The 24,791-nt window shown below is 42.5% G+C and overlaps 1 protein-coding gene across 1 annotated transcript in view; it reads left to right on the forward strand.

The window, feature by feature from the left end:
• Window positions 1–15,411, forward strand: part of LOC126253125 (replication termination factor 2) — a 52,139-nt gene extending 36,728 nt beyond the window's left edge. Inside the window, exons 4-5 of the mRNA XM_049954254.1 lie at window positions 3,821–4,079; window positions 15,113–15,411. Coding sequence (XP_049810211.1) covers window positions 3,821–4,079; window positions 15,113–15,318 — 465 coding nt within the window. The 3' untranslated portion in view covers window positions 15,319–15,411. The remainder of the gene's footprint in view (window positions 1–3,820; window positions 4,080–15,112) is intronic.
• Window positions 15,412–24,791: the final 9,380 nt, after the last annotated feature.

Below are 24,791 nucleotides of genomic sequence, written 5' to 3' on the forward strand. Positions count from 1 at the left end.
AAGGGAAGTAATTCTTAAATCTGAGCAGAACAATACTGTTCGTGACAGTATCCATCCTGAGAGCAATTTTTTCTTTTCTTTTTCAATTTTTAATTAATTTTTTAAGGAAGAAACAGCATTGTTGAAGATGTAGTTCAGCTTGTAAATGAAATGACACTCATTTACAACTGATTATAAACAGATGCAAAATGTAATTGTGGTTAAGGCGGCATATGGAAATGCTTACATAGCAGGCAAAAATTGTTTCTTATTCTTGTTTACTGTCTTAATGTGAAAAATATAGCCATTATAATTCACGTATTCCTAAGGCATACACTCTCCGTAAGTTGAGGTTACATCTGTAGTGTCAAGACATGGTACCAAACAGTACACAGGTCTTATTTACTACAGGAATTGTTCTCAGATCACTTGCTTATTGGTTGTATTGAGACTCCTGTCTCTGTTATTGATCCAATTTTGAATCTGATGCAGTAAAATGCTCTGGACATATAGTTCATGTTCATTTTTACATCAGGTCGGATGCGTTTAAGCTTTGGTGCTGGCGTAGGATGCTACGCATAAAATGGACCGAAAGAACAACAAATGTGTCCATTATTGAACAACTCGACATTTCCAGATGACTTTCTTTTCAAGTCACTGAAAAAATTGTCCAGAGATGGAGAAAATCTAGAGAGAATAATTTTGCAAGGAAAGATCAAGGGCAGGAGACCAAGAGGAAGAGCAGCGAGCAGATGGATAGATAAAATGAAGATCATCTCCGGTCCACCTCTTCAGCAGGCACTAAGAGAAGCTGGCAACCGTATGGGATGGAAACGCTTGTATCATGGGGTTACAACGCTCAGAAATGAGTACGACAACTTATGATGATGACGATGATGATAATGATGATGATGATGATGATGATATGACCAGTCTGATATCGTAGATCTGGGGCAGATGCGCAGAGCAGTCTGAGTTACAGTGGGGAGGTGGGTAGCCTCCACGTGACCTGTGTTTACGTTTAGTGATTTTGCTGTTTCCTCTTCCTTTACTGCTCTCGCGTCAAATGAAAACGAAACAGATCTGTGACCGGGAGCTGTTACGTGAATTAAAGTACATTTACATAATTACGGAGGGCTAAAATGTTGTTAGTTTCAGATCTTATTTTATTTCCACCTTTCTGACAGCCGAGCATTAATCGCCTTGTAGAACAGTGAAGTTATTTTTGTCGGTTTGCTAAAGAAATTTGGCTTTTATCAATCTTTTCCGCTGAGACAGTCAATTTATTTGAAACGAAGTGTTTAATTCCACGCTATTGGCTGGCTTCAACTGTTCGCTGCATTTCACGTGCATGTTTTCATCTTCTAGCACATATGGGATTATGCCATAATAAATAACCAAACATGAGATAATACAGTACTGGTACTTCAAGAAAATTTACATCCCGAAAACCACTCTTAAAAGCTTAATATCAGGTCAGGGCGTACTTCATTGGTAATATGTACATGCGAATATGCGCTATAAGCCGAATTATGCATTTTAGTATGGTTCATGAATTTCCGATGCTCTTGGAGTATTCTCTGATGTCTTGTTTCTTTTATGACATAATGTAAGATCTTTTAATTAATGTTTTACATGTACAAACACGTGGGCTTCCTACGTCGTCATAGCTGTGCAAGCGCGATGACACCTGTTATCTGACGCTCTTTGGCAACTGCTGAAACAAATCTATTTCTAACAGGTCACAGGAAATATTGCGAATGGTGGTTTGAATTACTTTCAAAGTAAATTTCCTTTTATGCAAGATGAATTATGTGCCACAATGTATGATGATTTTCTTAAATCACAGATTGTTTGACTCTCATTTAAAAATCAACTCTGAGGACGAGCTGTTTAGAAGAAGAGCCCAGAAGATCAGACATTTATGTTGTTATTAAACATTTTATTGGCACGTATATGTGATCTATCTTAAAGTGTAACACGCACAAAAAGATCATCGTTATATGTGAAAGCATAGCTTGTCTTGCAACTTATTACTCCATAGGTAGGAGAGTGGATATGGTAATTACGACGATAAATAATCACTCGCACTCCCGTCACTTACTATGATGCAGTGTATACACAGTGCGTGTAGCATAGAGTGTATACTACAGAGAACTGATCTGGCAAAGATACAGCTGTTCTCACTGCGGTAGGGTAGCGATATTATTTGGGTGTGAGCTGGTGGTTCTACGTCCCCACAAACCTTCGAGGCCAATATTATATGTGAAAGCTTTGTTTTACATGTAGCAACACTATGTATAATAATTTGAACCACTAATTTTTCCTATTTGTGTGTTCGCACTACTTAACAGTGATGTTGCTGTTGGCTGACTACATCACATGTCCTATAATTTGAATATCCGCTGTCATTGGCTGGCGACATCACGTGACATGAGCTGTGACTGTCTTACAAAAGCACATCGCAATCTCGATTTCAATGCTTCGGAAAATAGCTTGGGTGTTTGGTGGAATTCGCTTTCATACTTCCATAATACGAAAATATGCAGCGTACATGCTGCTGCACATTAAAGTGTTTCTTTCCCCCTGAGTTTCGTTTTCTGAAGTGCCGAAAAATTCTACGCCGGTGTATAAAACCATAGCCATTCAAAGGATTGATAACTTTTGCAGTTCCGAGGGAATGTATGCTGTCACTTAGCATGGAAAAAATGTATTTTTTAACCGGGAAAAATCTGAGGAATTTTTTTCCTTGTCTGCATATACACCCTGTAAAATGAGCGTCTGTCAACACAGGTAATTTGTAGCAGTTTAACCGTTGTTAATTACTGATGCAGTTTTCAACAGCTGACTTTGTGAAGTGGCTCAGAGCTTAATATTTTGAATTCTCATTTCGTAGATGATGGTTTCAAATCCCCCCCCTCCATCTAGATTAGATTTTCTGTAGTATGCCGAAGTCATTTAAGGCAAATGATAATGTTAGTTTCAAAAGAACAATCCCAACAACTTACCTTATACAGCCTTGTTTATTCCAAGTTTGAGCTTTATCTCTGATGACCTTGTCATCAATGAGACATTGCATCATTCCTTTCTTCCTTCATTACAACAGATGCTAATTTTTTTTTTTTTTAACTTTTGCTTTGACTCATTCCAAATCCCTGAAAGTTTTATGAAACATTATTAATGAAATGAATGAAAACATGGATGCTGGTGTATCTCGTTGGACATCAGTGACAATCTCCAGTTAATTAGTCAGTCAGTCAGTTTGATAGCTTGACATCATTATGGATGCCATTTACCTGTTCACTATTGACATGTTCAGTTAGTCATTGAGAACCAGTGGCAGTATTATGCTTTTAGGTTTTAAACCAGTGTACATACTGTTTTGTCTCATGTCTACAAACTGTTGATGAAAACTGAGTTGTTTGACAGTAAGTGCTATTAATTACAGTGGTAATATTGCTAGAATATTTCCTGTTGTTGGACACTCATATTTTAGGATAGCCATGGCTAAGAGAAATCAGAAAGATGACTTAAATACTTTCATGATGCTGCATTGGCTTTCTGTTTTTTGTAGCAGCTAACACACAATTCTTATTATAGGGCACGCACAGTCTGGAAACCGACCTATTTAAGTGTCTGGGATAAATTTTCCAATTCTCTTCTTTTTTTATTTATTATAATGTGTATGAAAGTCTGGACATTTTGCTCTGATTTGAACATTAAAACCATGTTTGCACAGCCCAGTATGAAATTTTATGAAATTCTGTGTGATTGGAGTCATAGGTGGCCATTTTTTGCCCATTTTTTATTTTCTGTTGACAACTTGTTCTTTTTTTTACAGTGTCAGAAGCAGTTTAGTGATGCTGATGTTGTTGTCCTTAATCCAGCCGAGGAAGATATGCCCCTAATGAAAGAAAGGCTGGAGAAGAGACATGCAAAAGTGAAAGCTGGAAAGAAAGCTCATGTAGAGGCAAAGAAGATGCCAGAAACAGCTACATCTAGCACTTCAAATGAGAAAAATGCTGAAGAAAAACAAGAAAAACCAGTTGAAAATTGTAAATTAGATGCTGGGTCACTGAAGATCTTGAATAAACAGAATGGTTGGTTTGTTAATTTTTTGTGTATTAAAACAATATCTTAGATCCATATATTATTCATAACATCATAATATATCTACATTGCTTGTGATCAGCAACCATCTTTGCATCATAAGATTTTATTTTACAAATTTTTAGGTGCCTGGAATATGAGGGCAGTGACTAAAATTTATTTCAGAGGAAATTTTCTAACTTACTTCTTGCCAAAATTCAGCTTAAAATTCTTCAGTTGATAGTTGACATTGAGTGTTTTCAGTTTCTACTTTAGTCTCAATTTGACAAGGAATTACTGCAATCTATATCTTCCTGAATTGGCTTATGTATTCATCTCTTGTTATCCCCCTACAATTTTTATCCCCAGTACTGAATTAGTGATCTCTTGATGTCTCAGAACGTGGCCTACCAACTGATCCCTACTTCTAGTCAGCTTGTGTGACAAATTCCTTTTCTCACCAGTTCTATTCAGTACTTCCTCATAAGTTACATGATCTACCATCTAATCTTCAGCATTCTTCTGTAGCATTACATTTCGAAAGCTTCTGTTCTCTTCTTGTCTAAACTGTATATTGTCCATTTTTTACTTCCATACATGGCTACAATCAGTGTAAATACTTTCAGGAAAGACTTCCCTACACTGAAATCTATACTCAGTGTTAACAAATCTCTCTTCTTCAGAAACGCTTTTATTGTTATTGCCAGTCTACATTTTGTAACCTCTACTTTGACCATCATGAGTTACTTTACTGCCCAAATATCAAAACTCATCTAGTACTATAAGTGTGTCATTTCCCTCAGCATCACCTGACATTCCATTATCCTTGTTTTGCTTTTGGTGATGCTAATTTTATATCCTTCTTTCAAGACACTGTACATTCCGTTCAACTGTTCTGCCAAGTCCTTTGCTGTCCCTGACAGAGTTTCAGTGTCATCGGCAAACTCAGTTTTTATTTCTTCTCCTTGGTCTTTAATTCCTGTTCCAAATTTTTCTTTTGGTTCCTTTGTTGTGTGCTCCATATACAGATTCAATAACATTGGAGATAGGCTACAACCCTGTCTCACTCCCTTCTCAATCACTGCTTCCCTTTCATGCCCCTCAACTCTTATAACTGCCATCTGGTTTCTGTACAAATTGTAAATAGCCTTTCGCTCCCCATATTTTACCCCTGCCACCTATAGAATTTGAGAGAGTGTGTTCCAGTCAACCTTACTTTAAGTCTACAAATTCTATAAATGTAGGTTTGCCTCTCCTTAACCTGTCTTCTATGAGTTGTAGGGTCAGTATTGCCTTGCATGTCCCTGCACTACTCCGGAATCAAACAGATCTTCCCTGAGGTTGGCTTCTACCAGTTTTTCCATTCTTCTGGAAAGAATGTGTGTGTGTATTTTGCAACCATGACTTGCTAAACTTGTAGTTTAGTAATTTTCAGATCTGTCAGCACCTTCTCTATTTGGAATGGGAATTACTATATTCTTCTTGAAGTCTGAGGGTATTTCATGTGTCTCATATGTCTTACTCACCATATGGAAGAGTTTTGTCACAGCTGGCTCTCCTAAGGCTATCAGTAGTTCTAACGGAATGTTGTCTGCTCCCAGAGCCTTGATTTGATTTAAGTCTTTCAGTGCTCTGTCAAAGTTTTCATGCAGTATTATATCTCCCATTTCATCTTCATCTCTGTCCTCTTCCATTTCTCTAACATTGCCCTCAAGTACATCGCCTTTGTATAGACCCTCTATGCACTCCTTCCGCCTTTCTGCTTTCCTTCTTTGTCTATTACTATCCCCCCCAGCGGACCCGGGGGTTATAATTGGCCCAAGGTATTCCTGCCTGTCGTAGGAGGCAACTAAAAGGAGTCTCACACCTTTCGGCCTTTATGTGGTGGTCCCCTGTAGGGTTTGACCTCCATTTTTCAAAATTTTCCGGAAGAGTGAGCCTATTTGGGAAGTGCGCCTTACATGGTGCATTGTGTTCATCTTGCATTGATATCTTTAGCCCACTTTCTTGTCGTGGCATTGCAGTCCCGCTCATCCTCCATCTCTTGAGCGAAGATGCCTTCCTGGGTGCGTTTTCCTCCACCCACTATGCAATGTCGTTTTCTGTGCCAACAATGACTACAGACTTCTTTGCACCTGATATCCAGCACGGTAGCCAGTCTGTTGTGTTGGGGCCGCCATGTACCCTGTTGGTTGTAGCCGCCTGACCACACAGGGATCGCTCTGCTGATGCCTGTGCCGTTAACTCCCTACGTATGCCAAGGAGTAGTTGCCCGTCACCCTGGGGCATCGGGAATCCTGGCAATGGCCATCCTGCCAGGTGGCCTGTGCTGCGGCTGGGTGTTGCTCGTGGGGAAGGCCCCTGGTCAGAGTGGGTGGCATCAGGGCAGATGATGCGCAATGAAGTGTACCACGTCATCATTTGCTGCTGATCAAATGCCAGCAGTCTCTAAGCATTCCAAGTCTCAGTACAATGCAAGGAAGTGTGATCCTAAATCGTTCCCCTCCGTGGCCACACCATGGGAGGAACGCCAGGCTAAGGATGGCAGCGAACCTTATTCGCTCCGGTACCTCGTATGTACGAGAGCTGATGGGGACTTCTTTGTCTCAATGAAGCTTCAGTTTTTTGTAGAGCAGTTAGATGACAAGTTTGTGGAAGTGGAAAGCTTGTCCAAAATGCAGTCAGGGTCAGTCTTGATAAAAATGCATTCTCTGCACAGTCACAGGCATTACTCACTTGTGACAAGCTGGGGATGTTTCCGTTACTATCACACCTCATAAGAGCTTAAATATGGTCCAGGGTATTATATTCCACAGGCACCTTCTTTTTAAGTCTGGTGATGAGCAGCACACCAACTTAGAGCGACAAGGAGTTCATTTCGTCCAGCGCGTCCATGGAAGGTTGCCACTGGAGCCTTCATCTTGGCCTTCGAGGCTGACACATTACCTGAGAAGGTCAAGGTGATGGTCTACCACTGTGATGCCAAACCATTTATCCCTCCCCCAGTTCAAGAAAATCTATAAGAATCTCACCTTACCTAGCCTAAAACACTGTTGGCATCAACTTCCTTGCTGACAAGGTTTGCAGACATTTTCTTAGTTTTTGGGGGGACCTTGTGTGCCCCCACTCCATGGACTGTAATTCTGTCTCGCAATTCACGTGTTTCACCCAAGTCTTGTCACCGGTTATGGTTTGATCCAGTAATGTATTACCATGTTTGTGGTAGGCCTTCAGAACTGTCCAAGTTGCCCCCATTTGCTGTTCTTTATGATGCTCTGTAAGCATTTTGGGCACCCATTGTGCACAAAATTTGTGGTAGCCTAGCTCTTGAGTGGCAATTTCAAACAAGAAAATCACTGAAACTTGTGGAAAAGAAAGCGAAAGCTCCGTTATTGTGAAGCGACGGTTTTCACGAATCGTTTCATCCACTTTAGTGACAAGGTAGTCAGTCACAATGCTCTGTCGTCCACTCTCCTCTTCATCATGAACATTGGTTCGGCCATTTTTAAACTGAATGCACCATTTCCTGATGGAACATACACCCATTACATTGTTTCCGTACACTTCACACAATTCACGATAAATTTCTATAGGTTTTAGGTTTTTTGCCAACAAAAACCGTATCACATACCGCACCTCACAACTGGCGGGATTTTCGATTGCAGCACACATTTCAGATTCGAATATCGAAAAAACCAGACACGCAGAGACATTACCGCTGTCATGGATGGATGTGGACTGAGCTGCCGAGCACACACATTCCAAAATATACATGGTCAGCGCGTGCCTAGCGGCGTCAGATGGAAACGTTCCCTACTTTCTGAATAGCCCTCATACAAGATCCTGGACCGACTGACCTACACTGAGGCCAAGAGGAAATTTGAGTGCCTGCATCCTGTGGCTATGACCACCTCATATACCACCGCTACCAGGACAGTTGTAGCATCATTAGTTCCACGAGTTCCAGTTGTCTCTCAGAGCCGGAAGACTACACCTGCCCCCTTGATGGTGGGGGGGCATTTCCCTCCCTGTTGCTCCTGCACCACCTACCTCGGGAACACTGTCCCCTGAACCATCAGGGACACCAGCCCCCACTTCTCAGCCGGAGAAGCGTAAGTCTTCCTTGGCTCCTCACACTAAGAAGGGGTCCCTTGGGTCACTCCCTTCCCAGGTATCTGCTATTGGGGAAGGTGACACCCGCCAGTGGTTGAAGTGCCCAAAAGCAGCTGTTCGTAGGGCTTCACGATCATCCTCAATCCCGGAGACTGAATCAGTGAAGCCCTCCCAGCCAGAGAAACCCAAGGATCAGCAAGAGAAATCCAGAAAGAAGACCCCCAAGACCAAGAGCATTGTGGTGGCAGCCACACCACGACTGCCTACAAGCTCTGTGTCTGAGGATGAGGTGAAGATTCTGGCGTCCACTGAGGACCTACATCTCCCCAGATCCTCAGACACAATGGATATAGCCTGTTCAGGAAATAAGTCGGTTGCAGCAGGTGACCCTGAGGCATAGACTGCCTCATTGAGTGTTTCATGCCTTCCCAGTCTCACGATCATGTCATCCTCCAGTGGAATTGCGGCGGTTTTTTCCACCATCTGGCTGAGCTATGGCAACTGTTAAGCTTTACACCTGCTTTCTGCGTTGCCCTCCAGGAAACCTGGTTCCCGGCAATGCCGACCTCTGCCCTTCGCAGCTACAGGGGATATTACAAGAACCATAGCGAATATAATAGAGAGTCAGGTGAAATTTGCGTGTATGTTCTGAACTTGGTATGTAGTGAACCTGTGCCCCTCCAAATGCCTCTTGAAGCAGGGGCTGTCAGGATACAGACGACGCAGGAAATAACTGTCTGCAACATATATCTCCCTCCAGATGGTGCGGTACCCCTGAATGTATTGGCTCCACTGGTTGATCAACTCCCTAAACCTTTCATAGTTTTGGGTGATTTTAAAGCATATTAACCCCTTAAAGTGTAGCACCATGCTTACTGGCCGTGGCAGAGATGTCGAAAATTTACTGTCCCAACTCAACCTCTGCCTCTTAAATACTCGGGCCACCACACATTTCAGTGTGGCTCATGGTAGTTATTCGGCAATTGATTTATTAATTTGGAGGCAAGGACTTCTCTCATCCATCCAGTGGGGAGCGCATGACGACCTGTGTTATAGTAACCCCTTCCCCATCTTCCTGTCACTCCCCCAGCATCATGCCCACAGACACCTACCCAGATGGGCTTTAAACAAGGCAGACTGGGTAGCCTTCACCTCTGCTGTTACAGTTGAATCTCCCTCACATGTTGCCCTCAATGTCGTGATTGAGCAGGTCACTGCAACGATAATTTCTGCGGTGGAAAACATGATCCCTTGTTCCCTAGGATGCCTCCGGCCAAAGACAGTCCCTTGGTGGTGGCCGGAAGTCACTGAGGCAGTTAGTGTTGGCGAGCTTTACAGCAACCTGAGCGGCACCCTTTCCTAGAGCACCTAATAGCCTTTAAGCGGCTCTGTGCTCGTGTTCGTCTGCTTATAAAACGACAGAAACAGGAGTGTTGGGAGAGGTACGTGTCGCCATTGGATGCCACGCGTCACCTTCCCAAGTCTGGACAAAGATCAGATGTCTTTTTGGGTACCAGACCCCCAACTGGTGTCCCTGCCGTTAACATCAATGGCGTGCTCTCCACCGAGGCAAACACGATTGCCGAGCACTTTGCCGAGCACTTTGCCGAGCACTTTGCCGAGCACTTTGCCGAGCACTTTGCCGAGCACTTTGCCGAGCACTTTGCCGAGCACTTTGCCGAGCACTTTGCCGAGCACTTTGCCGAGCACTTTGCCGAGCACTTTGCCGAGCACTTTGCCGAGCACTTTGCCGAGCACTTTGCCGAGCACTTGGCCGAGCACTTTGCCGAGCACTTTGCCGAGCACTTGGCCGAGCACTTGGCCGAGCACTTTGCCGAGCACTTTGCCGAGCACTTTGCCGAGCACTTTGCCGAGCACTTTGCCGAGCACTTTGCCGAGCACTATGCTCGTGCCTCTGCATTGGAGAACTACCCCCAAAGCCTTTTGCACCCTCAAACGGAGGATGGAAATGAAAGTCCTCTCGTTCACTGCATGCCACAGTGAACCGTATAATGCTCCATTTACAGAATGGGAGCTCCTCAGCGCCCTTGCACATTGCCCTGACACAGCTCCTGGTCCGGATCGGATCCACAGTCAGATGATTAAACATCTCTCGTCTGACTACTGCTCATTGTCTTCAACCGGATCTGGTGCGATGGCATCTTTCCATCACAATGGTGGGAAAGCACCATCATTCCGTTGATGAAACCTGGTAAATATCCGCTTGATGTGGATAGCTATCGGACCATCAGCCTCACCAACATTCTCTGTAAGATGCTGGAATGTATGGTGCGTCTTGGGTTGGGTCCTGGAGTTATGTGGCCTACTGGCTCCATGTTAGGGTGGTTTCTGCCAGGGTCACTCTACCACTGATAATCTTGTGCCCCTTGAGTCTGCCACCCGAACAGCCTTTTCCAGACGCCAAAGTCTGGTTGCTGTCTTTTTTGGCCTACGTAAAGCATACAACACGACCCGGCAACATCATATCCTAGCCACTTTGCATGAGTGGGGTCTCGTGGGCCCGCTCCCAATTTTTATTCAAAACTTCCTGTCGCTCCGTACTTTCCATGTCCAAGTTGGTGCTTCCCATAGTTCCCCCGTATTCAGGAGAATGGCTTTCCGCAGGGCTCTATATTGAGTGTTTATTTTTAGTGGCCATCAATGGCCCAGCAGCAGATGTAGGGCCGTCGGTCTCCCCTTCTTTGTATGCAGATGACTTCTGCAATCGTATTGCTCCTCCAGTACTGGTGTTGCTGAGCGGCACCTACAGGGAGCCATTCACAAGGCGCAGTCATGGGCACTAGCCCACGGCTTTAGTTTTTAGCCGCGAAGTCATGTGTCGCGCACTTCTGTTGGCGTCGTACCATTCATCTGGAACCTGAAGTTTATCTTAATGACGATCCACTCACTGTAGTGGAGATTCATCTATTCTTGGGACTGGTTTTCGATGCCCGATTGACTTGGCTACTTCACCTTCGTCAGCTTAAGCCGGAGTGCTGGCAGCACCTCAATGCTTTCCGCTGCCTGAGCAATACCAACTGGGGTGCAGATTGCTCTACACTGCTGCAGCTCTGCAGAGCCCTTGTTCAATCCTGCGTTAACTATGGGAGTCTATGTTTACGGTTCAGCAGTGCCCTAAGCATTGCGTTTCTTCAACCAAGTGTACCACTGTGGCGTTCGCCTAGTGACGGGAGCTTTTAGAATAAGTCCAGTGACCAGTGCTCTGATGGAGGCCAGAGTCCCTCCATTGCGGATCCCACGTGCACAGCTGCTCGCCAGTTATGTTGCTCACATTCGTAGTTCTCCTGAGCGTCTGAATTACTGTCTCGTTTTCCCACCCATGGCTGTTCATCTTCCTCATCGGTGGCCCAGGTCAGGGCTCACAGTTGCGGTTCCCGTGCAATCTCTTCTCTCTGAACTGGAGTCCTTCCCCTTACCACCTCTCCTTGAGGTCCATTCACGTACACCTCCATGGCGTACACCTCGGCCGAAGCTTCATCTGGCCGTTTTGCATGGCCATAAGGACTCCGTCAACCCCGCGGCACTCTGCTGTCTCTTCCTCTCAATTCTTGATGTGTTCCAGGACTCTGAAGTTGTTTCCACCGATGGCTTGGTGGCTGATGGTAATATTGTGTTTGACTATGTCCACAGAGGCCATATGGAACAGCATTCCTTGCCCGCTGGTTGCAGTGTATTCACCGTAGAGCTTGTGGCCGTATCTAGTGCATATCAGTACATCCGTTCCTGTTCTGGTGAGTCATTTCTTCTCTGTTCTGACTCCCTGAGCAGCTTACAAGCTGTCGACCGGTGCTACCCTCGCCATCCTTTGGTAGGGAACATCCAGGAGTTCCTCTATGCCCTGGAATGGTCCAGTCGTTGAGTGGTGTCTGTGTGGTCCACGAGACATGTTGGAATCCCAGGCAACGAACTTGCTTATAGGCTGGCTATAGAGGCTACGCGGAAACTTCTCCTGGAGATGGTCATCTCTGAAACTGATCTGCATTCTGTCTTATGCCGCAAGGTTTTTCGGCTTTGGGAGAGGGAGTGGCATAACAGTATGCACAACAAACTGCGTGTCATTAAGGAGACTGCGAGTGTGTGTAAGGAGACTGCGAGTGTGTGGAAGTCTTCACTGTGGACTTCTCACAGGGAATCAGTTGTCCTTTGTTGGCTCTGCATTGCCCATGCGTCGCTCACCCATGGTTACCTCCTCCATCGCGAGGACCCTCCTCAGTGTCACTGTGGCTCCTAAATGACAGTTGTCCACCACTTGCTGGACTGCCCACTTTTAGCCGCTCTGCGGGGTACTTTTAACCTTCCCAGCACCCTACCTTCAGTGTTGGGTGACAATGCCTCAACAGCAGATTTAGTTTTACATTTTATTCATGAGGGTGGGTTTTATCATTTGATCTGAGTTTTAGCGCATGTCCTTTGTCCCTCTGTGTCATCCACCATGGGGCTTTTAGGGTGGAGGTTTTAATGTGTTGTAGAGTGACTGGGTTCTCCTTTTTTATTCTGATGGTCAGCCAGCCATGGTAATCTGCTTTCTTGTTTTTAATCTCTTCTCCCTGTTTCTTGCATCTCTCTGTGGTTTTCTTGTCCTGTTTTGTCCATTGTAGTGTTTGTTGTCTTTCTGTCAACTGGTTCTTCCTTTCTCCTGTTATTGTTTCATACTTCTTCTTTGGTTTCTTCTTTCCCTTGGGTAATTGTTCTAATGGGAACAAGGGACTGATGACATCCCAGTTTGGCCCCTCCCCCCCCCCCCCCTTTTAAACCAACCAACCAATAATGTGTGATGTGACTCATTACAATAAAGGTAGCGCAATGCAGTGCAATGCTTATCCATGCAACACTCGTGTCCCCACTGGAGCTATATGACAAGCAACAAGACAGCGTAAATCATGTTTTTGCCTAAGTTGCAGCAATCATGGACCTATCTGGAGAGTAGGTTATTGTGGCTTAACATTATTTAAAGCTCCAAAACCTGAAAGAAGTACTGGGTGCACCTGCATAGTACTATAAATATCAAACATAGTTCTCAACATGAGCACTAATTCTACTGAATTAAAAATGCCACTATGAAAAGTTTGTTAGTAAGTTATTCAGTGTGGTACATATGTAAATAATAGTTAAAATTAATAAAGCTAATATTTCTAAAACTGTTCAGTTTTACGAGGTAGATGTGACTTAGCTTGAGGTGTGTTAAGAAGAAACAGTGCTGGGTTTGAAGTGAGATCAGTCACCATTGGTAGTTAGGTGTGGATGGTGAACTCTTCACAGATGCAGACATCTTGCAGTTTGAAAATGCAAGTGTGAGTGAGTGCTTTAGCTTGTATTGGCAGCATATGAAAAAGAGAAACACAAGGCCCCTCCACATAGCAGGTGGCAATAGCCTCACATGTCACACGTCTTTACCACTTGTCATGGACGACATCCACCAATATGTATCACATATTTATATGGGAATGGAGAGAGATATGGCTCTCCTTCCAATATTATAAACAATTTTAGTATGTTAGCTACATTTTGTATGTAGCAATGCATAACCTAATCTGCACCAAGCTTAAAACTGGCCAGCAACTACATTTTTCACTGCGAACTTTTCAAAATATATCCGTGGGCAGTAGCATAAAGAAAATTATCAAGCTGTGATAGGGTCCGAAAACATCGATTTTTCTTACTAAATAGTTTGCTTAGAATCAAATAAGAAAGACTGCTTGGCAGAGACTATAGGCAAATCTAAAAACTATGCTTTTTTTCAGAAGGAAAAAGTTTCACTGAGAGATATGGACATACCATTGCTTCATTTACATAAAACAGTTTTTTTCAGAGCACATCAGATAACATTAAATTTGGTTCTTCTTTCCCCTCTTTGTATATCGTATGCCACTGTTGCACAATGGAGGAACCAGCACTCGCAGTTGCATCAGGTGGTGTGACAGAGATATGTGTTGGTGTTGTACTGCTATCATCACATTGTGACCACTTCAGTCACTTCATTACATGTCTACAGTGTCATCAGTTGAAAGAGATTTGAGACCGGTTCATTAAAAAATACAGAAAAGTTAAGATGGTGTTTCTAATGTCAGGTGTCTTGTGTATTCCTTCCCACCCTCCCTCCCTCCCTCCCTCCCTCCCTCCCTCCCTTCCTCCCTCCCTCCCAGTTGAGTATAATGCGCAGATGTATGTACAACCATGTAAAATTATCAGGAAAGTTCTTGTTTTGGGTGTTCAACTTGCACATCACATTCACACTTTCTTCAGTTTTGGCGAACCATCAGAGACCTATCTGCACCTTGCCATTTTGTGGCAGGTTTGTAGTGATAACACAGTCTCATCACCCTTGTTGAGTCTTTTCATGCAAGAACTTCTATGCTTTCCGTTTTAATCAAAGTCTGGCAGGCACCCATGTGTCATTTTTGTTTATGAGTCATGTATTTGGGACAAACTATGCTCATTTTTTTTAATTCTTCAAATCATTGTGGAGAACATTCTGATCATTTGAATGAGAGATGTTGCTCCTTTGGAATTTACGGCGCAACAAATTTGACACATTACAACCACATGTCCAGTACTTAAAACTGACTGGTCGATTGCATGTCTGTTGTTTATAGTTCTTAATTCAAGCTTCGACCATAGTTACTGTGCCGATGTGGCTTATACGCTAGCAATAAAGTCATTATCGTAAATTTTTGTGCAGATAGTGTATGTACTCCACCAATGCAGGTTACTTCTGCACCGTATTGCAAGAAGCACCATGTATTGTACTGCATCTCTTATAACCTCAGCGGTAACAGTGCCAAAGGGTTAACACTATAGTTTACTTACTTAATTTGAAACTTGAAATATCCAACTTGTGCTCTGTATTGAAATTATTATTCATTGTCATCCATACATATCTATGTGGTTTATGTAAATTGTTTTGCTGCAGGTACCAAACCTTCAGAAAAAGTTTCACTCAAGAGAACTGGTAATGGGCAGATTGAAGATCCAGTTTTCAAGAAAACTAAAAGTTCGTATAGTGTGGCACAGGATCCAAAGGCATCTGAAGTCTACAAATCCCTATTTACATCTCATCATAAGGCAAATGAGCAAGTTAAAGCACATTGGATTACTTACAACCCCTTTTATAACTGATTTGCTTGATATTGATAATTTTTATAAGCCAGCATTAGTGTATTTTATGTAAATTTGTACACAAATAAGACACAATAAACAGTTTAAAATTAATGGTACCATAATCAACTGTCAGTTAATCCAATAAGTATGAAAAGGATTGATTGCAGTCTGGCCAGACCAGCTAGAGTTATTTTTCATATGGCATGAGGTGTCTGCTTGAATGAATGTTTGTATTTTCCTTTCATCTCTGAAGAAGGATCTTTACATTGTGCCGCAATCTATCCTTTTCATAATTGTTGATATTCCAGCCTGGACTTCCCACTGTTTGCCATTTTAGTCACTGTTTCCATACAACATACTTTCAATTACTTTCTACAATGTATTAATCATTATAAAAGGAAACTTTTACATATACCAACTACTCAAATATCCCAGACCAGTAACGTTTAGATACAGGCATTGCAGGCCTGAGCTTCCTGAGCTGGGGGCACATCAGTACCACAGCCTGCTACAACTGCAAGATCTGTGTGTACTTCTGTGATCACTATTGTGTGTAACTATGGAAAATTAAGCATTGGAGGGAGTGGGATTCTTGGCTCAAGAGCCCAGACCGCAACAAAGCCTGAATGCTAAAGTAGTTGTATGTTGATGATGTGGATGGCTGTTGAGGCAAAACGGTGACTATTTACTCAGTAATGTGAACAGTCTATCTCAGTTAACATGTTTGTCTGTTGGTACTTATAGGAAAACCAGCTTAAAAAAAGTAGCATTTAGATCTCTGGTGTTTCCGTGGGTACTAGCATAGCTAGTTAACAGAACGAGAGAGGACTATTATGCAGAGCAGTCATATTAAATATTGCAGTTTGTTACAGGACACAGGTGTCTCAAAATGTATATTTGATTACAGAGAGAAACAGGAAATTGTCTGAAAATGTCATCCGCCTGATTAGCTGAGTGGTAACATGCTTGCCTCCCATGCAGTGGGCCTGGGTCCGATTCCTGGCCAGGTTGGAGATTTTGTCCTTGTGGGCTGGGTATTTCGTTGTCCTCATCATCATTTCATCCTCATCACCGGCACCCAAGTCGCCCATTGTGGCGTCAACCAAAATAAGACTTGCACTTTGCGGCTGAACTTCCCCGGATGGGGCCTCCCGGCCAACAGTGCCATATGCTCATTTCATTTTTATCTGAAAATGTCAAATTTTTATCAAGGAAGGGCCAGAGGACCTTGCTGGGGGATCTGAAATATGTGAAGAGAGTTCAAACTGAAAACTTGTAATTTGAAGCAACTATATTTTAAAAAGAGTTCTCTAAGGTAATATCCAACTGTTGTGAAACTGTATAACATCCTTGATTTTAGTAAATGTGTTGTAACGTGAAAAGACTTTAAGAAAACCAAAACTGGAGTAGTAATATCAGACATAAGCAATGACATGAAAATAATGACTGGAGAATTGTAAAAACAACCATTTTTGTTCTTACCTCACTCTGTGACATTCCTTGTGTACATTAAAGAAGAATTTATGTATCTCAAACAATGTAAACTCCAGGTAGGAACATCAGCAATGTAAGAAAAGATAGATTGTTACTTACCGTAAAGAGGACTCTTCAAGTTGCAGACAGCCACGATCAAAACACACACACACACACACACACACACACACACACACACACACACACACACACACGACCGCCAACTCCAGCATCTCAGGCCGGAATGCAACATCACTTGAGACGCAAGCAGCATTCTAGTGAGGGTGGGGAAGGGTAAGGGATAGTAGTGTGTGGATGGGGAGAGATACAAATGCTGTTTGGTGAAGTGTGCAGGGACTGGACTCCATCAGGTGCAGTGTCAAGAGGTTGTGGGGAACTGAGGTGGGGAAAAAAAGAACAAAAAATGAGAGGAGTGGGGAAAGACAAGTGGATGCATTGGCATAGGGCAGTGAATTAACAGGATGGGAGACGAGAGTGGGGAGGAGATGATAGGACGTAGGGGGTGGAAACTGTTTGATGGAGCGTGTGGCGACAGTATGTTACCGTATGTTGAAGCCAGGATAATTACAGGAGTGAAGAATGTGTTGTAAGTATAACTCCCACCTGCTTAGTTCAGAAAAGCTGGTAGTGGGGGGGGGGGAGGGGGGGGGAGTAGGGAAAGATCCAGATGACTCTGTTAGTGAAGCAGCCATTGAAGTCAAGTATGTTATGTTCAGCTGCATGTCGTGCCACAGGATGGTCTACTTTGCTCTTGGCAACAATTTGGCAGTGGCTGTTCATCCTGGTGTACTGCTGGTTGATAGTCATACCAATATAAAAAGCTGTGCAATGATTGCAGCAGAACTGGTGAATGACATGGCTGCTTTCACAGGTCGCCCGGCCCCTGATGGGGTAGGATAAACCTGTGACAGGACCTTAATAAGAAATGCTGGGGGTGGGGGGGTGGGGGTGGATTGGGTAGGTTTTGCACCTGTGTCTTCCAAAGGGATATGATTTTTGTGGCTAGAGGTTGGTATTGGGAATGGCATAGAGATAGACTAGGATGTTGTGGAGGTTGGGTGGGTGATGGAACACCACTTTAAGAAAGGGTGCTTCACTACCCAAGCCATCTGGATCCTCCCTCCACCACCAGCTTTTCTAAACTGCACAGATGGGAGATATCCTTACAACATGTTCTCCTCTTCTGTACCAGGTGGAGAAGTAGGAAATCGGAATTTGTTTGTAATAAATAATTGCACGTCTGTTGTTTGAAACTCATAAACAATATTGTATTCAAAATAATCTCCATTGCTGTTTACACATTTCTCCCACCTCTCCGGCAGGCTATGAATGCCACACCAAAAGAACAGTTCTGTTTTTTTGAAACAAACCAGTCAGCGAGCCATTTTTGTACATTTTTATATGAATAGAAGCATTGCTCAGTGAGAGCATGTTCCAGTGATGCAAATAGATGATAATTGGATGGGGTCAAGTCAAGAATGAGCTGCATGCCCTAGTATTTCCCACACTAACACCTTGATCATTTTCCTGACCTATTTTGCTGTGTGTGATTGGGTGTTATCATGAAGCAATATGACTGTGTTGCCATTTTCCATATTACAGTCATTTTCACATATTGCTCAATTTAAATCAACCATTTGCTGTTGGTAGCGATCAGTTTCACCAGTTTTTGGCAGCTCATAATAGATGACACCCTCTGATCCTACCAAACACAGGGCGTTGTCTTTTTTCCAAAGCAATTTGGTCTTGCAGTGAATGTCAATGGTTTGCCTGGATTCACCCATGGTTTATGACATTTAGGAGTATCAAAATATGTCCATTTTTCATCACCTGTCACTATTTGATGGAGAAACGACTTTCTTTTGTATCTGGTGAGCAGCATTTCACAAGTGGTCTTTCATTTGCTTGCTGTCTTTCTTTTAGTGTAAGTGGAACCAATTTTCCCACTTTATGCACCTTAACCATAGCTTTCAACCGAAGAGAAATGGCTTTCTGGATATTACATTAAATTGTTCCACAAGTTCCTGTTGGGTTTGAGTATCATCTTCATCCAATAAAGCCTGCAATTCACTGTCGTCGAACTTTCTCGGTGGCTTTTCACGCTTGTTGTTTCTCACATCAAAATCACCACTTTTGAATTTTTTGAACCATTCAAAACACTGTGTTTTCCCAAGAGCATGATCACGGCAAGCTTCGACAAGCATTCAATGTGAATCTGTAGCAGCTTTCATCAAATGAGAACGGAAGACCAATGCTGTCCGCAAATCATAGTTCATAGACACAAAACTCGACATGATTATGGTTCTGAAACAGATAATGATGTATGGAACTTTGGTTACTGTTTGTTGACATTTGTTGTCAGCCATTACAGGAAGCAGATGGCGCAGCAGATGCGGTCTCACGGGCCCTAGCATCTAGAGGTAAATTCTGGTTTCATGCTTCTACACCTGGTAATTATACTGATCTCAACCTTTGCTAACATACTGTCCCTACAACCTCCAAGCAACAGTTTCCATCCCCTATGTCTCATCATCTCCACTCCATTCTCATCTCCCAACCTGTTCACCTTTTGTATTTACAGCCCTCTACCAAGGCATCCATCCATCATTTCCCGCTCCTATCATTTTCTGTTCCTTTTTCCACCTCCTCCCTGTCCCACAACCTCCTGACATTGCGCCTATTGGAGTCTAGTCTCTGCATACTCCACCAGACAGTGTTTGTCTCTCTCCCCACTTGTACGCTACCATCCCCTCCCATTCCTCTTCCCCTTCCCCACCCCCTCCAGATTGCTGCTTGCATCCAATGTGATGTGGCCCGAGGTGCTGGAGTTGGCAGTTGCATGTGTGAGGTGTGCTTGCTTTTTGTGTGTGTGTGTGTGTGTGTGTGTGTGTGTGTGTGTGTGTGTGTGTGTGTGTGCTCTCTCTCTCTCTCTTTCCCTCTCCCCCTCTCCCTCTCCCTCTCCCCCTCCCCCTCCCCCCCCCTCCCCCTCTCCCCCCGTCCCCCCCCCCTCCCTCTCCTGACAGAGGCTGTGACCGAAAGCTACATGTGAGTGTCTTTTAATCGTGGCTGTCTGCAACTTGACACAGCTTCTTTATAGTAAGTAGCAATCTTTTGCTACATTGTTGATTTATGTATCTTAATATGTTGACCTTATGCCCCAAATCTAACGTGTTATTGCAATTTCTGAATGTTCATACTCCCAAGAATTTCTTATGGAGCCTAAAGTACTGTGGTAAATGTGATTGGCTGCACATGAACAAAGTACACATTACTCCTCCTTTCCATTTTACACAAATTCCTCTGACCATTAAGTGTGGGCTACACTTTGTTTCCTGAGGGGAAAAAAATATTTAGAACTGACTGCTTGACACAGCCCCAGTAATAAAATGTCTAGGAATAATGTTGTAAGACTATATAAATGGAATGAGCACATGAAGATCGATAGTAGTGTAGTGAAGGCAAATGGTTGACTCCGGTTTATTGTGGGAATTTAAGGAAATTGTAGACAATATATAAAGGTAACTGTGTATGTGTTCAGCCAGGTTGAATTAAAGGATGACATTGATGCAGTCAGAGACATGCTGCTAGATTGTTACTGGCAGGTTCAATCAACATGCTTGTATTATGGAGATGCTTCATGAATACCAATGGGCATCCCTGGAGGGAAGACGACATTCTTTTCATGAAAAGCTATTGAGAACCTTTAGAGAACTGACATTTGTAGCTGATTGCAGAACTGTTCTACTGCTGCCAACATATATTTTGCGTAAAGACTGTGAAGGCAAGATAAGATAAAATTAGGGCTTCTATGATTTATATGTAGGTGAATCAAGTGACTACTGAAGTTTGTGTGTAGAATCTGAGTCGGGAGACATGTCATCAGACTTTCAGAAAAATATCATCCATGCAGTATCTAAATTGCCGGCCGGAGTGGCCGAGCGGTTCTAGGCGCTATAGTCTGGAACCGCGCGATTGCTACGGTCGCAGATTCGAATCCTGCCTCGGGCGTGGATGTGTGTGATGTCCTTAGGTTAGTTAGGTTTAAGTAGTTCTAAGTTCTAGGGGACTGATGACCTCAGAAGTTAATTCCCATAGTGCTCAGAGCCATTTGAACCAGTATCTAAATTAGTTAGGTTTAAGTAGTTCTAAGTTCTAGGGGACTGATGACCTCAGAAGTTAATTCCCATAGTGCTCAGAGCCATTTGAACCAGTATCTAAATTAACAAGGGCAGATATGTGCAACTTCTGCCCAGTCAGCTTAACGACTCGTACATCCAAGTTGCTGATAAGAGTAATATACAGAATATTCATCTTTTGGATCTGCAGCTCGTCCTTTCTTTCCGTAATATACAGAAGACTGGAAAAGAAAATTGAGGATATGTTAGATGATGGATCAGTTTGACTTTAGGAAAGCTAAGGTTACCAGAGAGGCAGTTCAGATGATGAGACTGATAAAGGAAGTAAGACTTAAGAAAAATCAAGGTATATTCATTGGATTTGTCAACCTGAAAAAGTGTTCAGCAATTTAAAATGGTGCAAGATGTTTGAAATTCTGAGAAAAATATAAGAAAGCTATAGGGAAAGACGGATAATATGCGATATTATTTTGTAACTGCTTATGATAAATTATACATAGCAATAGGAACTAAGGAAACGTATCTTTGAACACTTAATAAAAATGGCCAAAAATTCCATTTGTGGGTAACATTTCATATCATGTAGACAATTTATTTAAAACATATGACATCACTGTGTCTGTTACCATCAATAATCTCATCAAGTTGCCCTTTACATGTAATGAGAAACCTCCAGCTGACAAATTTCCCAAATCTGGAGTGCATAAAATACGGTGTAATATATGTTTGAATTTTTGTGTAGGACAGACAGGAGGGTATTCAAGGCCTGCTTTCAGGAGCACTTGCTCAACAAAGATGGCGATAATTCATATAAGTCATCTTTTGCAGATCACCTCAAAACAGAGAAACACACAGTTCCTCTCCCATCCTTGCTGTAGATGGAAATTTTACATATAACTGACAAGGGCTACAAAATGAATCTTTCAGAAGAATTTGAAATACGTAAACAGTTTCACCTAAATTCAAAAGATTTGTTGAATGACAAGCTCACATTAAAAAAAAAATTAAAAAAATAATAAAAAAAAAGACAGACACTATTTTGATTGCATCTTATCTATTATCAAATGTGAAAATCAGTCTATCTCTTTCATACATTAGAATGTGTCATGTTTTTTCAAATGTATTACCGTATTTCATGGACTGTAAGATGCTACAGACTATAAGATGCACCCTAATTTTTAAGCAATTTGTTTAAAATACAATTTTTATTGTTAGATTGTAGTCAGATAAAAAAAAATAGTTTTAACTGAACTGACCTTTAAAATCCCTGAAATTTGTCATATGAATCATCACCTTAATTGTCATCATTGTTCTCTTCATATACGAGGGGGGACCCAGAAGTAACCGGAATCCTAATGTTGCACCTTGTGTACTTGTAGTAGCAGGTTTCACCACCAGAGGGTTGTAGTAGTAGCTCTGCTGAGTCATTCTGCCACATGGCGTCACCCAACAATGAGAAGTGTGGTTTCTTTGGCAGTTCTTTGAGTGTGCGTACAGTGCAGACGTGACATGAGGAAATGGCTAGTTCTTACGAACAATGTGTGGCAGTGAAGTTTTGTTTCTTGCTCGGCAAGAACGCAGCAGAAACTGTTGCGATGATTCAGACAGCCTACACAGACCATGCTCTTAGTAAAACGCAAGTGTATGAATGGCTTTCTCGGTTTAAAAAGGGAGAAATGGTGGTTGAAGAACAGCCCCATTCTGGTCGACCTTCAACTGCTCGAAGCGAAGACAACATCGACAAAATCCGTGATCTCATCAGTGAAGATCGACGCAGGACAATCGACCAACTCGAGAACTTGTCCAGGTTGCCCTGGAGCTCAATTCAGCGGATCTTGACCATCGATTTGGGGATGCGAAGAGTGGCAGCAAAATTCGTGCCGAAGCCTCATACCGGAGATCAAAAGGATCATCACGTTCAAAGCCTGTCTCAAAATGAAGGACGCATTCAAAGATGATCCACATTTTTTCACCAAAATCATTACAGGTGATGAGTCATGGTGCTATGGATATGATCCAGAAAGTAAACAACAGTCATCACAATGGGAGTCACCTGGCTCACCTCGACCAAAAGAAGCTCGACAAGTGAAATAAAATGTGAAAACGATGTTGATCTGTTTTTTTGACATCAAAGGGATCGTACACTCTGAATTTGTCCCTGAAAACCAGACAGTAAACTAACAATTCTATTTGGAGGTTATGAAACGGCTTCGCAGAAGTTTGTCACGAAAACTTCCGGCTTTGTGGGATTCTGGCGTGTGGTTCCTGCATCACGACAACGCTTCCGCGCACACGGCTCTCAGCGTTCGCCAGTTTTTGGCCTCAACGAAGACAACTACCTTGACCCACGCGCCCTATTCGCTGGATTTAGCACCCTCGGACTTCTTCCTATTCCCGAGGATGAAAAGAGACTTGAGAGGGAAGCGTTTTGCGGATGTGGAAGACGTAAAACACAATGTCATGAAAGTGCTAGCAGGTATCAAAGAGAACGAATTTAAAAGGTGCTTCGAACACTGGAATGAACGTTTGAACAAGTTTATTAATGTTAATGGAGAGTACTTCAAAGGAGATTAAGGTTGTATTTGCAAACAATAAAGTATATACTTTCTAGAAAGAAATTCCGGTTATTTTTGGGTCCCCCTTCATATAAGATGGTCTACACTGCCATCTAGAGTGTTATGTGCTGCGCAATCCTTGAAAGATTTAACAGTAACGTCTTCTCTCACCCTAGACCATGACTGTTCTATCCATTGACACATTTATTTGATCGTAGGTCATTTTAAAAGTCCCGTCAGTGTGAATTCTTGTTCCGTTTCATCAATCATCCATTTGTCCAGCCCTCCCTCATATGCACTTTAAATGCTTTATTTATCAAGACATCAAGAGATTTCAATTGTGAAGTGAGTTCCCCCTTAATAACAGCAAGCTCTGTATTTCCCTTTCTAAATTTCTCTTTCACAGAATTTTTCAAATGGCTACTAAATTGATCTAGCACAACACAAGAACTCTTTCTCACTAAAGCATCTTTCCTTCTCTTGCACGCTCTGTTAATCCCATCCAACCCTTGTAATGTATGAGAACACCACCACTTGGTGGTATTTCAGAATGTTATGGTATTGTTCTGTGCTAGAAATTGATCATTGGATTAAATTTCCATCAGCACAACATGAAAAGACAACAGTGTAGCGAATTTTTTCATGTCCACTTGTTTTCATAGTTACAGTTTTAGCATCTTTTGTGACAACAGTTCTGTTGCTCGGCACGTCAAATGTCAGAGGACATTCGTCCATATTTGCTATGTGGCGTAGTTCCACACTGCTTTTTTTTCGATACTGAATAATAAAGTAATGGGAAGACAATATATTGTCTTAATACTCTTGCGGCATTTTCTGAGATATTTTGGTTTTGGTTTGCATGCTAAGTCCGTGACGCTTCATAAACCTGTCGCACTAACAAAATTCACCCTTAAAGTCTGTTAAGTTCCTGTGTAGTACTAGCTTACAAGTGTGGTTGTGAATCATTTTTGTATTAATTCCATTGCCATTTTGATGGTGTCCTTGAAACCATTTCAATATGTCATATTCTAGTTTTGGTCTTTTTGCATTCAGTCCTCTATTTGCACATTTAGTCTTCTTCAAGTTCTTCTTTACTAGCCCATCAATCATAAATGGTTTTTTTCTGTTGATGGAGGGCCTAAATACTGCTCAACTGCTCTGTTTCAGTGTTCTTCTGCACATGCTGTTACTTTCAATTTATTGACCACATTAGATGAATACCTTTTATTTTTTCCATTGTGATACAAGCTGCAGACAAAAGTAGTTACCAGTAATACAAATCACTTTCAATTCAAGTTCACTGGCA

Source organism: Schistocerca nitens, chromosome 4 (assembly GCF_023898315.1).
Source record: "Schistocerca nitens isolate TAMUIC-IGC-003100 chromosome 4, iqSchNite1.1, whole genome shotgun sequence".
Lineage (NCBI taxonomy): Eukaryota > Metazoa > Arthropoda > Insecta > Orthoptera > Acrididae > Schistocerca > Schistocerca nitens.